General features: G+C 66.1%; 2 protein-coding genes across 5 annotated transcripts; one reads left to right on the top strand and one right to left on the bottom strand.

Annotated features, from left to right (window-relative positions):
* Nucleotides 1-382: 382 nt before the first annotated feature.
* Nucleotides 383-8,519, bottom strand: MINDY1 (MINDY lysine 48 deubiquitinase 1). The gene is given in 12 exon segments (XM_052665137.1): nt 383-584; nt 586-660; nt 662-747; nt 820-970; nt 1,060-1,230; nt 1,545-1,687; nt 1,753-1,855; nt 2,027-2,185; nt 2,332-2,396; nt 2,721-2,778; nt 3,007-4,145; nt 8,291-8,519. Coding segments are annotated over 11 exon segments (1,518 nt in total). The 5' UTR covers nt 3,448-4,145; nt 8,291-8,519; the 3' UTR covers nt 383-518.
* On the top strand, nt 6,962-12,849 carry PRUNE1 (prune exopolyphosphatase 1). 4 transcript variants are annotated; one of them, XM_052665133.1, is made up of 9 exons: nt 6,962-7,807; nt 7,912-8,197; nt 10,682-10,786; nt 10,863-11,068; nt 11,279-11,463; nt 11,540-11,698; nt 11,783-11,877; nt 11,949-12,107; nt 12,218-12,849. In XM_052665133.1, the coding sequence occupies exons 1-9, from the start codon at nt 7,647-7,649 to the stop codon at nt 12,542-12,544; spliced, it is 1,683 nt and encodes a 560-aa protein (XP_052521093.1). In that variant the 5' UTR covers nt 6,962-7,646; the 3' UTR covers nt 12,545-12,849. The 4 variants fall into 4 exon arrangements, with proteins under 4 accessions (XP_052521093.1, XP_052521095.1, XP_052521096.1 ...); XM_052665135.1 differs by lacking the exon at nt 7,912-8,197 and having other exon boundaries at nt 7,693-7,868; XM_052665136.1 differs by having other exon boundaries at nt 7,693-8,120.
* Nucleotides 12,850-12,964: the final 115 nt, after the last annotated feature.

Raw genomic sequence — 12,964 nt, 5'->3', positions numbered from 1 at the left:
AGCGCCTCACCCCCCCGTGACCCCCACGTCCCTACAGCCCCCCACGCGCCCCCTCTCGCAGCCTCTGTGTTCCCACGGCCCCCCCGCACCCCTCTATTCACACCTGTGGACACCCCGCTCCTCCCCCCGCAGCTCTTTGGACACTTCTGTACCCCCCAACACCCCCCCAAACAGCTCCTACAGCCACCCCTGCATCCCCCATGTCACCCCCACCCCCTCCTCTGTCCGTACCCAGGGCTCCTACCCCCCTACAGCCGCTCCTGTGCTCCCTCCACCGTCCCCCCTGACCCCAACACAGCCCTCACCCACCCCATCCCTCCCTCCAGCCCCTATAGCCGACCCCACACCCCACACCACCCCTCCATCCCCAACAGCACCCACAGCAATGGGCAAAGTCCTTTATTGGCTAAGGCGATGCTGTGGGCGGGGGCACACATCTCCCCCCCACGCGGCCCCCCCACTCCTGAGGGTCCATAGTGGGGGGGGACCGGGGGGGGAACCCTGCTCCCACGGGTTCCTCACCCCCGCATTAAGGCCACTGGAAAAACAGGGACGGGTCCCAGCAGTGTGCAAGGAGAGACCCCCCCACCCCCACATCTCACACCACATCGTCCCCAGGATCTGCAGAGGGTCCCTGCAGGACGGGGGGCCCGGGGGGGGGGTCGGCTACAGGAGGGTGCAGTCCGAGTTCTGTTTGTGCCGCTGCCTCCGCTCCGGCGTCGGGCGGCCGCCCTGCTGTGCTCGGCCCTACAGACAAACAGCAGGGATGGGGACGGAGGGAGGACGGAGCAGAGGAGCACAAAGAGGGGACCCTGATACCTGCGGGGGGGCCGGGGGGGGGCCGCTGCTGCTGCTGCTGCTGCTGCTGCTGGTACTCCTCCTGCTGCAGCTGCCGTGCCAGCTCCAGGTCGCTGAGCACCGAGGGGCCCTGGCCCTGCTGCTGCTGCAGGGAAAGGGCCATCATGTAGTCCTGGGCACGGAGGGAAGCACAGAGAGCGGTGGGCACGGTGCGGGGGGCACCCACCCGCAGGGGGCTCCCGCCCCCTTGTGAGCCCTCACCTGGTCCAGCTGGCTCTGCTCTGGCGCGGCTGCCTCTTTGCCCAGGGCATGGCTGAGGTGGAACTGCGTGTCACAGAAGCAGCTGTCGCCATCCACGTTGTGAAGGCTCTCCCACACCACGCGCTCCTCCTGCAGGAAGCCCTGGTCCGTCACCAGCAAGTACAGGTGGCCCTGTGGACAGGAGAGGGGGACGGAGAGATTCAGAGCCATGGGGGGGGACTTACAGCCCCCTCCCCTTCTGCATGCTGGCTGCCCCCAGCGACTCAGCTGTGCTGCTCCATCCATGGGGCCACGCTGCCCCCACGAGTGAGGAATCCCTTCCCAACCTCTCCTCTTTCAGCTTAAACCTCCCTCCCTGGTCCCATCCCCACACAAAGTCACCCTGCATCTGTGTTCAGCCCTGGAGGGCTGTGCCCGGGCTGCGCTGCCCAGGGACTGTCCCTGCAGGGCAGCAGGGCAGCGATCAGCACCGGGTCACAGCGCACCTTGTGCTTTATCATAGTGCTGAAGTGGTTGTTGCGGAAGAAGACGCTCAGCTCCTCCTCCTTCACGGCGGCCGTCAGCTCGCACAGCCCGTGGTACGTGAGCTGGGAGGCCGTGGACTCCAGGAACTGCTCAGCAATCAGCCCTGGGGGTGGGGGGGACGTGAGAGCGGGGCCGGGGCGGCCCTGAGCCCCCCAGCACGGCTCCCACCTTCAGTCACCAGGTTGGGGTCGCCGGAGTGTTTGCAGGTGATGATCTTCTCCACCAGTTGGTTGTAGCTCAGTTTGCCCACGGCTCGCACCGCCTCGGGGCTCTGAAACGGGGGGGCGATGTGCAGGAAATGGTGAGGATGGGAGAAATCGCACCGAGGGGGGGCGGCTGCCACGTCCTGCCCCGACCCAGGGGGCTCAGCCCCACTGTGGCGTCACTGCGGCATCCCTCGGGGCCAGCGGTGCCCCAGAGAGAGCCCAGCCCCGGCGCCCACCTGCGGGTCCACCAGCCAGCCGTGGTACAGCGGGACGTTGAGGAGGTCGAAGACGATGCACTCTGGTGTGTACTCGAAGTCGGAGACGCCCGTGAAGCGAACGTTCACATCCAGACCCGTGGAGAGCTTGGGCAGCACCATCATGGTGTCATTGACGTTCTGGGGAGCGGCACCAGGTCCTGCTCAGGAGGAGCCCAGGGCCCAGCGCCGCGCAACGGCCGCGCTCAGAGCTGGGAGACGTGAGGCACCCCGCCGTGCACAGCAGGGAAATGGGGGGGTGGCCCCCGTCCCGCCGCGCTGCCCACCTGCTGGAAGTTCAGCTGCAGCCCCTCCGACTTCTCCTGGGGTTTGATGGACAGGATGCAGTCCCCTTGGATGCAGCGCAGAACGGTCACTGCGGGGCTCCCAGCGGCGCACGGAGCCCAGCGCAGCTCAGCCCCACCTTGGGAATCCCTCCCCTGTCTGTTGCTCCTCTCCCCAACCAAAGCCCCCCAGAAGAAAGGGTCTGGGCCCCACGTCCCCCTCCTCCTCTGCACCCGGAGGCAATATCCCTCAGAAGCTGTGCACAGGGAGCGTGGCGGGAGGACGGACCCCACGGGCAGCACTGCAATGGACCAACGGGTGGCAGACGGGCCACTGCCTCACACCCAGCCCCCAAACCCAGAGTGACAGCACTGCCCCCCCCCCCACTCACCCAGATGTGCCATCAGCTCTTCCGATGTCACCACCTCCTTCTGCGGGGGCAGCTTCACCTGGAAGCACATTGGATGGGGGTGGGTGGTCAGAAGAGCCCCCCAGTGCCGTAAGCCCCCCAGCTCGGCAGCACAGACCAAGCTGGATGAGGCGGCAGGCCGAGACGCCTTCGCCCTCCTTTTCCTTCCCACCGTGTCACCTCACAGCCCCCAGCCGCCCCCCCCAGAAGTCCCTATCGGGGTTCCGTGGAGCAAATGTGTCCGACCCCATGGCCCCCCGCTGCTCACCTTCCACTGCAGGAAGAGGATGTTCATGATGGCCAGCAGCGGGCAGGGCCCGTTCTCACTCTGGGTGATGATGGGCGTCCGTTCTCCCTTCCACGTGATCCACTTCACACAGTAGAAATCCGGCTCAGGCTCACGGCTGGGGGAGCGGGCGCTGGGGGGCTCAGCCGCTGCCTGGGGGGATGCATCGCCCTCCCTGGTGGGCAGCTCCTCCTGGGCACCTCGGCTTCCGCTCTCCTGCTGCTCAGGGGGCTCCTCTGTGGTGCTGGGATGGGGCACCTCCTCCTGCAGTGCCGGGCTCTGCCCGCTGGCAGACGGAAGTTCCCCCTCTTGTTCGGACCCCCCCGCGTCCCGTGGCGGCTGGCAGGGCTCAGGGCTCTTTGGGCATTGGGCATCGTCCCCCGTGGTGCTGAGCATCGCCCCCAGCTCAGACTGCAGCTCCATCCCGGCAGCTCAGAGCATCTGACAGCAGCGCAGAGTGGTCCCGAGGATCCTCTGATGGGGCGGATGCTCCCAACAGAGCACTCAGTTCCGCCCTGCTGCGGTCCCAACCTCCGCTTTCTTAGGATGCAAAGTCTGGATACTCCACAAAAAAGCACATGTGGAGCCCGACTCCCCCACCAGGCGCTGCCTGTCGCTTCAAAACAACGGGAGCAATCCAAAGGAGCGCTGACCTGAGGCACCGAACTGCACAGCAGAGCTGAAAGGCCCCTCCAGGGGCTGCCGGCCCGCAGGCGCTGCTGGAAGGTGTCCTCACAAGCTCCTCCTGCTCCGCTCGGCCGCTCGCTGTGGATGCCAGGCAGCGCTGCCCCAGCTCTGCCTCTGTGTTTGCATCCGCGTCCCGGCCGCCGGCAGCTCAGCAGGTTCGGCTCCCTGTGCCCCCAGCAGCAAGGAGCGAGGGCTGCGAGAGCCGCCAGAGCCGAGCTGAGGGCTGAAGCGTTCCACCCGCACCCTTATCCTGCTGGCAGCCCAGCCAGAGCCACGGGGCGGAGGACGAAGGTGTCCTTGAAGGCGTTTATCCCCGCCGGATGATCACCGCAGCCAAAGCCTGGAGTTACGCAAACACGACACGGCCGCTCCGCGCAGTTCGGATCTGCCCACCTGCAGCTCTGCCCATGCTGGTGTTCCTCCCACAGCCCGTCCTGCACAGAGACCAGAAAGGAAACCAGTTGGACGAAGCGGCGCCACCAACGGCGCAGCTCTGCCGCCTCCCCGAGCCCAGAGGTGCAGCATCGCCCAGAGCCGCAGCCCCGAGCTGCGCTGGGTGTCAGCGAGGCTCCACGCAGAGCTCCGGCCGCCCCCCCCACCTGTCCCCATTTTCCACACTGCCGCCTCTCCCCACGGGGCCGCACGGCTCTGCTGAGTCTCGCACCCGGGCTGAGTCACCAACAGATCCCATTACGCCTTAATCCTCCTCCTTCCCCTCCCTGCCCAGCGCCGAGGCCGTTTCCAACCCGGCGGGGCAGCAGGGAGGGCAGCGGCGGATCGATGCAAACAGGCGCCGCCTGCTGTGGGGAGCCGTCGGGGCTCAAGGGAGCGCTGGCCGGACGACGAGGAGCCGCACGGCCGCGAACCCGGACGAATCCGTTACGCCGCCTCCGCGGAAGCTCCGCGCTCAGTCACACTCGCGCAACACGGAAGGAATTCGGGGACCAATGAGGGCCAACGAGCCCAAATACGGCGACCTCCGTAAAACCAATGAGCGCTGCTCATCTCGCCAGGACCGGGCGCTGCGGGCTGGGCTCATGGCGCCGGCGATCCGCGCAACCGAGCCGGGTTCTGCCGGTCACGAGCGGCGCCTCCACGTGGCTCGGGGCGGCCGGCGGGCAGCGCGGCCAAAGGCTGGCGGCCCGCAGCGCGCACCGCTCCCCGTTCGCTCTCCTCTCCGCGCATCGCGCTTACTCTCCAGCGGCTGCAGCCGGCCGCGCTGCTCCGTTTCGCCCAGCGCGGGGGCGACCCGTGGGAGCTGCTGACCTGAGTGACGAGCGACCGTGGAGATCGGACAGGAGCTTTCGGAGCCCGCTAGCAATAAGGAGCGCGGCTGTTGGCACTGTTGATGCTAAGGGTGATGCTGCTGTCGAGGAGGCGCTGCACGGAGCTCTGACGGCGGCGAGGCCCCTGCTGGCCTGCCCTGATGCGATAGGTCACAGGAGCGAGGCTCTCGTCCCCTCCTGGTGCTCCCTGAGCCTCCGGATGCAGCAGCAGTGCACCCAGCAGAGGATAAGATGGATGTCGATTTGTCCTCATCCCACATCCCTCCTCCGCTGCCTCCCCCCGTTCGTTGGATGAGGAGTCAGCGACGTTTTGTGACTGCGCGCCTCGCTGCGGGAACAAAAGGACCCGTTGTCGAGGATCCGGATCTCGATCCTAAGGACTCTCAGACCATTCGGCAGCGACACCGCGCCGCGCCCGAAGCCGTGCTGCCTGGGCGGAGCCGTCCGGAAGAGCAGCTCGCCGGTGTTGGTGTCGCGGTCCGGGGGGAAAAGGGAGGGCGGCGCGTCTGCAGAGCGAGGAGCGTGACTGCAGGAAGGGCGGCCTCGGAGAGACAGGCAGCCTCGGCGGGCGGCGCGATGCTGAGGGTGGTGAGGTGTTGGAAGTGGCACGGAATCGGTGGGGAAGGAAGCTGAACACTGCTGACGTGTTTTTTGGAAGCAGGGAAGAAGGGAGGAAAAGGTGAAGGGCTTCAGAAAGGAAAGGGTGCAATAGGGGAGAACTGAAGGCTGAGGGAAAGGATTTAGGAAAGCGGCGTTGGCCAGGTCAGCATTTGGTGGTCGAGGAGGGAAAAGAAGAGTCCTCGGATCCAGAGCAGGAGCCGGATTTATTTCCACCCGACCTGGACGGCTCTGATCCGGGACAGAGATGGAAAGGGGCAACCAAGGATGCTTTTATAGATGGAGCGATGCTGCCAAAATCTTTTACTGCCCCGCTTGTATTATGGGGAAAGGCACAGAATGGCCTGGGCCAACATCTCCACTGCCACGGTGGAGCTGGGGAGATTCAATTGTTTGGCTGGCATTGCCGAGCTACCTAACTACAATTCAGCCTCGGAACACAGGCATTTGATAGAGAATCTCTGGAATATCTCAAGGCTGCACCACAAGGATTGCGTTTGTCAGGTCAGTACGGCAGCGTGTTTGTATGATGGGTTCCTGTGATGGACGGGATGAAAACACTTGGGGGCGCCTGGCAGCGCGTTGTTACTTCATGGAACGATTGCTGCTGCTCGGTCCAGCAGCCCCGGAGGGTGCAGGACACAGAACCTCACCACGCGGCCAAAGGCACAGAAACCACGGGGACTCGCGTTGCCCCGGCTGCTTTTTGATCGGGCAAAACGTGGAATCCCCCGGAAGTTTGGGTCTGGATGGACGGCTGCAGGCCTGCTTAAATATGGCATTGTGCTGTTAATTGTGGTTTTGTCTTCTCATTTGCATATCTTGCTGCTTACTATGCAAGCAAGGCACGATTACGTGCAGCACTCTGCGCTCTTCGTGGGAAAAGGAATCCCGCTGTCTGGGCCCCCAAGTCCTACGGCCCCTTTAAATAATAACAAAAGGAGATGTGGAGAAACTGCGAGGTGTTGGGGCACAGGGGAACGTTGGCCCGACGATGAGGGGCCTCTTACGGCTGCGAGCGCGGATGGATTCGTTAAGCCATAGCTGCAGGAGCTCAGTGCTTGGTCACACTCCTGCAGAACACGGAAGGGACACGGGGACCAACGATGGCTAACTGGATCCCGCGCGGCGACCTTTATTAAACCGATCAGCGCGTTCCCATCTCACCAGGACCGGGCGCTGCGCCGCGCGAGCAGGGATCACAAGCAGGCAATGCGCGCAGCTGAGCAGCGGCAGCGCAGCGCTGCGTGCGGCCCCGCGGGGCTCCGCCGTTCAGAGCGCAGCCGCCCCGCGCACGGAGGACGCAGAGCGCAGTGCAAGCGCTCAGGGCTTCCTCACGGCCCCGCCGCCCCCCACAGCAGCAGCGGTCAGGGACCCCCACACGGCACCCCCTGTGCGCTCTGCTCCCATCCGGGTGCGGCTGAACGGGAAACTTCCAAGGGAAGAAGCGGGGCACTTTTGGAGAGCGTTGCGCCGCTTCGGTGCCGGCTCCGCGCCTTCCCCGCCCACCGGGGATCCCGAAGTCAAAACGCAGCCAAAGATGAGGCAAAATCCTCCAAAACGCACCGAAACCCAAACGCTCGGCTGTGAGCTCCGCTGCCAGAAGGGGCTCCTTTCCCAGGCGAAGCCGAGCAGCCGCTCCCCGCCCCGTCCCTGCGCCGTCTCACTGCGCCCAATTCACTTCCAAAGCGGGCGGGCAGACAGCAGGACGCCGCGGCCCGCAGCCCTTCCCTCGGCGTGGCTCTGAGTCACCCTCCCACGTCAGCCCGTCCCCGGCTCGCCCTCCTGGCACCGCTCAGCTCTGACAGCAGCCCTTCCCCCCCCAGCAGAGGCCCAGGAGCTCCGGCACGCGCCACGAAGGCGCCGACCCCGCAAACCCACCCTCGGGCTGAAGGGCTCTGCAGGTTCAGAGGGTCCTGGCAGCTTTAAACCAAACCAGCTGCGGAACTGGGAAAAGCTCTGCGGGGAGAGGGCGGCTTCGCCGGGTTTGGACCGAAGCAGCGCAGTCAGACCCCGCCTTCCCTGGGCGTTATGGCAATAAAGGCACCGCGACCCGGCAGCTTTATAATGAGCCCGTCCCCTTTGCCCCCCAGGAGCCCAAGGAGTGCTGCGCTCTTGGAAAGGAAGACCCACAAGGGAAGCAAATGGGTGCGCAGTGCTCAAAGGCAAACTGAAAGCTCAGAGCTGCCAAGGTAAAGCTCGCCATTCCCCACTGCCGGGATGGGAACCACAGCCCAGCGTTACGCTTCAGAGGTAGGAAGCAGAAAAACAACGCTGTGAATTGCTCATCCCACAGCACGAAAACAAAGAGGAATTCAGGCCTGGAGCCAGGGAAGCAAAGCACTCAAACAGCCAAGCAGCAGCAGAGCGCTCTCAAAGGAGCGCGGGGCCCAAAGCAAAGCCGCGCTGAAGCGCTCCGCTGGACGGAGGCCATGAAGTCGTCCTGCGCTGCTGCCCCGCTCCTTTCTGCGCAAAACCACGGCGTCCAGCAGCCACGGCGGGGAGGTGAGAATAAAAGCGCGCTGCTGGTGCTGCAGAGCAACAAACCTCCCTGCTGGGAAATGCGACGCCCGCACTCCCCGGTGAGCCCACAGTGCAGCCCCGGCTGGGGCGGCCCCGCAGGGAGCTCAGGGCAGCAGGACAAACAGGTCTGAAAGCCTGCAGCGCTGCCTCACCTGGTCGTGGGCTCCACGGCTCGAGCTCCTCTCACGGGTGCTTTTCCAAAGCTGCTGCAAACAGGCGCCAGCAGGAAGCCCCAGACCGGACCCGCTGGTTGGGCCGGCTTTCAAACAGGAAATCCTTCAGGATTTCCAAATCTTTTAGCATTTCCTGCACAGAGCAGCGCCCGAGATTTGCCGGTGGGGAAGGGGCGCAACCAGCAGCCCGGCCGCGCAAGGAGCTCTGCCTGCCCACCGCGGGCACGGCGTGGGGAAAAGGAGCCGAGGAGCCTCCCGGCTTCACGACGCCTCCCGGAGGAGCCGGGCGTGGGCTGGGAGCGCGGCGCTCACCTTCCCCCCAAAATCCGGCCGTGCCACACGGGAAGCAGCAGGCAGGGCTGTCGGGAAATGCGGACGCGTCTTCGGCAGCGGGCCGCGAACGGCGGGCGGGGAGGAGCGGGGATGGAAGCGCCACGTTCCGAGTTCGGATCCCGACCCCCGCAACGCGCCGCGTTTGGAGCTCAGTGCTGAAGGGCGGGGCGATGCTCGCTGCTCCCCCCGTCGCGATCCATCCCTAATTACTGCTGTCATTAATTGCGTCCGCCGATATTTCGCGTCGCCGTTTGAAACCCGGCAGCTGCCGGGATTCCTCCCAGCACACAGAACCGCCCGCTGTGCCACCCGCGCCCCCCGGCTCCCCCCGCCCTCACCTCGCTGCGCTGCCGCCGTCGCCGCCGTTTTTCCTCCTTTTTCCCCCTTTTTCCTCCTCCTTCCCTTCAGCGCAGAGGCGCGGCCCGCACGCCGCCAGGCCTACGCCGGGAGGGCGGACTTAGGGCGGAGGAGGAAGGGCGGGGGGAGGAGAAAGCGGCAGATAAACAACCACACGGCGGGGCCGGGCCCGGAGCCGCCCTCCCCCGGCCGCCGGTTCGCCTTAAGGCGGGGGAAGGCCGGCGGAGAGCGGCCTACGGGCCGGGCCTACACCTGCAATCTACACGGGCAGCGCCTGCGGCCTAACCTGAGGCCTATGGGCCGGGCCTACGCCTGCGGCCTACGGGCAGCGCCTGCGGCCTACACCTCGGGCCTGGGCCCAACCCTCCCAGCAGCCGGCCTGCGGAGCTCCGGGTGTCCCCCGTGCCCGGGGCCGCTCCGCCTCTCCCGGCAGCCCGCGCGGTGCTGACGCCCCGCCCTCGAGGCCGTGCCGGGCCGTGGCGCGGATTGGGGGCCTGGGCCGGGCGGTGGTCGCCGCCGTCATGGAGCGGTTCTTGGAGGGGCGGCGGGCGGCCCTGCAGGTATGGCCGGGAGGGAGCTGCGGGGTTGGGAGACGCGGGGGGTTGCGGGACAGTGGGTAGAAGGGGATACGTGGGGGTGGGCGTAGAGGGGGTTTGGGTTTGGGGACACGGGAACACCGCAGGAATGCGGAGGGTGTGGAAAGTGGGACTCGTGGGGACGGGGGCGGGCAAATCCCACAGACTGCACTGTGTGGGGTGCAGGGGGACGAACAGCACGCAAATGGTGGGGTGCGACCCCCATTACCTCTGCAGGAGCCCACATTCCCCCCCACCCCAGGGCTGGAGGTGACAGCGCTGTGCCCTGCACGCCTGCGCCCCTCCGTGGAGCTCCTCCACCCCGGCCCTGGAGCCACAGCACACGGGTGGCTGGGGGGACCCCCTCCCCACGTCCTCCCCTTCTTTGGGGCTTTTGGCGGGAGGTGGGGGACCTGCAGTGAATGGCACAGGCGCTGGGCTCGGCCCGCCGCTGTTTACTTCTTTGGTGGAATACATAAGGGAATCTGGGTTATGCTGTGAAGTATTTGTCACTGGGGAAAAGTCTGCAGGCAGGGCGTCACCCTGCAGCGTTGTGTGCTGTGCTGAGGGGAGGGATTTGGGGCAGAGGATCTGTGGGGTGACAGTGGGGTTCCTGCTGCTGCCTGGGCTGAAAGGGGCATTTTGGGGGTCAGAGCCCCACACTGACAGCGTCTGCTAGCTGGGTGAATTGGGGCAGCAGTTAGGGCTGAAAGTTCTGCTTGCTTTTCCAGAAAACCTCCACCTCCAGAAAACTCACTTTGGTCTGAGGTTAAAGTAATAAGAGTCCACAGTGGGTCCTCCATCTCCCACGGGTGCTGCATCCCTGGGTGGGGGAGGATCTCAATTTCCACTGCTGCACTGCTGTGTGACCTGCTTGGGTTTTTCCTCTCCCAGTTTCTCACTCGTGTGCTGTTAACGTGAGGCTTTCAAGCCGCAGAGCAGCCCTGCCTTGGTTTCCCCCTTGGTTTGCCTGTTCCCTGCGAGCTGCTCCTGGGGGTGCTGCTGTGTGAGGCCACAAATGGCTCCGCGCGCCCCCAGCTGTGTCCTTCGGGGGCTTTTGGAGGCAGACGCGTCCCAACGGGGCTGACGTCTCACTCGTTGGCAGGAGCACATCCAGCGTCGCCAGGAGGTGCACGTGGTGATGGGCAACGAGGCCTGCGACCTGGACTCCACCGTGTCTGCCCTGGCGCTGGCCTATTTCCTGGCAAAGGTGAGGCTGCCTGCGTGCTGCTGGGCAACCGAGGGGCTGAGGGGACGCCGCGCCGGGTGCTGATCCCCCCATGCAGACCTCCGTGCCACCCAGAGCCGCCTTCATCCCGGTGCTGAACATCCCACGCGCCGACTTCGCCCTCCGCACGGAGACGACGTTCCTGCTGCGGGAGCACAGCATTCCGGACTCCTCGCTCATCTTCCGCGATGAGATCGACCTGGCGGGGCTGCACAGCGCCGGGCTGCTCTCACTGACCTTGGTGGATCACCACGTCCTGCCCAGGTGAGCACCGGGATGCGCTGCGCCGCGCCGCTTCTTCCTCCCCATCGTGAAGCGGTCAGATTTTAGCGCAGGGTGGGTAAAACCTTTGCCCTTCCGGGGTATTTTTAAGGCAGGAGGAGAGGAGCAGAGGGGTCTCTGCTGACAGTGGTGCATGGCAGGGGCGCGCCGGGGCTGTGCCAGGGCTCTCACCGTCCCCATCTCACCCGCCAGCGCCGACGCAGCCCTGGAGGAGGCCGTGGTGGACGTGCTGGACCACCGGCCGCTGGAGCGGGAGTGGGCACCCAGCTGCCAGCTCACGGTGGAGCTGGTGGGCTCCTGCGCCACGCTGGTGACAGAACGGATCGCCCAGGGCCCCCCGGGTGTGCTGGACCGGACCACGGCGGCGCTGCTGCACGGTGAGGCTGCCGGTCGGGCTCTGCTCCCCCGGCGTGGGGCTCTGCTCCCGTGTGCCGACAGCCCCGGTCCCCGCAGGCACCATCCTGCTGGACAGCGTGAACCTGAGCCCCGCGGCCGGCAAAGTGACGCCCCGCGACGTGCGCTGCGTCTCCCTGCTCGAGTCGCGCTTCCCGGAGCTGCCGCCCCACGACAGCATCTACGGAGCTCTGCAGGCAGCCAAGTTCAACGTCTCAGGTGTGGTGCTGGGGGCTCGGCGGCACCGTGCCGGGCGCTGGGCTGTGTCTGTGGTGCTCGCGCTCAGCCCCTCTCTCTTCCCAGGGCTGACGACGGAGCAGATGCTGCGGAAAGACCTCAAGACCGTCTCCGGTGATGAACAAGTCCTCGCCACCAGCGGCATCTACATGGACATAGAGGTGAGGCTCAGCGAGGGGGCTGAGGCCCAGCGCTGTGATGTGTGACACCGACCTCTGCCCTCCTCCTCCAGCTCTTCCTGCGCCGCCCCGGTTTGCTGCAGGACCTGGAAGCGTTCTGCCAGGCTCGTGGCTACTCCGTGCTGGTGGCCATGACGGTTTCCTTTAACGAGTGCTATGAGCCTAAGCGGCAGCTGGCGGTGTACAGCCGGCACGAGGCGCTGCGCAGCACGGTGAGCCGGCACGAGGGTGTGCAGAGCAGGGCGTTTCGTCCTTAGAAGCCCCCGGTTCAGGGCCGGGGGTGTCAGAGCTGCACAAAGAGGCTGCCTTCTGTCCCCTCCAGGTGTGCCATGCGCTGGAGGAGGCCACAACCCCGGCGCTGCAGCTGCAGGCCCTGCCCAGCCCCTGGCCCTGCATCAGCGCCTACGCGCAGGGCAACACGCTGGCCTCCAGGAAGAAGGTGCTGCCCATCCTGCGGGCCGCTCTGGGGGGGACGCCGGGCACCGCAGCAGGGATGGAGGAGGAGGTGGCCCCCCCACCCACCCCGATGAACAGCCTGGTGGAAGAGAGCCCGCTGGCGCAGGCTGTGCCCCCCATCTGCCCCCAGGCTGTGCTGGAGCGGGTCAGCCGCATGGCCGCCGAGCAGCCGCCCCCCGACTGTGACAAGTGAGGGGCCGAGGTGGCGCTGGGGTGCTGTGGGGTCCCGTCCCCAGCACGGAGCCGCTGCTTCCTCTGAGCCCGGCTGGCTGCCGCAGCCCCGTCCTCACTGCCGACTGCCCCAGTGCCCCCCTTCCCTCCGGGGTTGGTGCTGTGGGGCCGCAAGGAGCCGGGCAGCACGCGGCCCACGAAGGCACTGGGGCTCTGAAGGAATTCTTCCCCTCCTGGCCGTTGGGGGCTGAGTGCCGCAGCTGGGCACGCGGCTGCCTGGAGGCCGTTAGCTGCCCTTTCAGTACTAAATTTGCCTCTTCCCCCCCACTGCTGGCTGTCGGTTTTTCTTCATTAATCCCCAGTGCTGCCCCACAACCCCGCAGGTTGTGCTGCGCAGCCTCCTGGGCTGGGTTGGGGGTGTGACGGAGCCAAATCCCCACAT

Source organism: Tympanuchus pallidicinctus, unplaced genomic scaffold (genome assembly GCF_026119805.1).
Source record: "Tympanuchus pallidicinctus isolate F22 unplaced genomic scaffold, pur_lepc_1.0 scaffold61, whole genome shotgun sequence".
In the NCBI taxonomy this organism is placed as follows: domain Eukaryota; kingdom Metazoa; phylum Chordata; class Aves; order Galliformes; family Phasianidae; genus Tympanuchus; species Tympanuchus pallidicinctus.
Note: the sequence above shows the minus strand (reverse complement) of the source record. Positions and strands in the feature narration are given on the sequence as shown.

Excerpts from the sequence above, each read along its gene's own strand:
- PRUNE1 (XM_052665133.1), top strand. The coding sequence starts at position 7,647 with ATGGCAATAAAGGCACCGCGACCCGGCAGCTTTATAATGAGCCCGTCC. Across the intron at positions 7,808-7,911 it reads GAAAGCTCAGAGCTGCCAAG|CACGAAAACAAAGAGGAATT; the intron begins GTAAAGCTCGCC and ends CTCATCCCACAG. Across the intron at positions 12,108-12,217 it reads ACGAGGCGCTGCGCAGCACG|GTGTGCCATGCGCTGGAGGA; the intron begins GTGAGCCGGCAC and ends TGTCCCCTCCAG.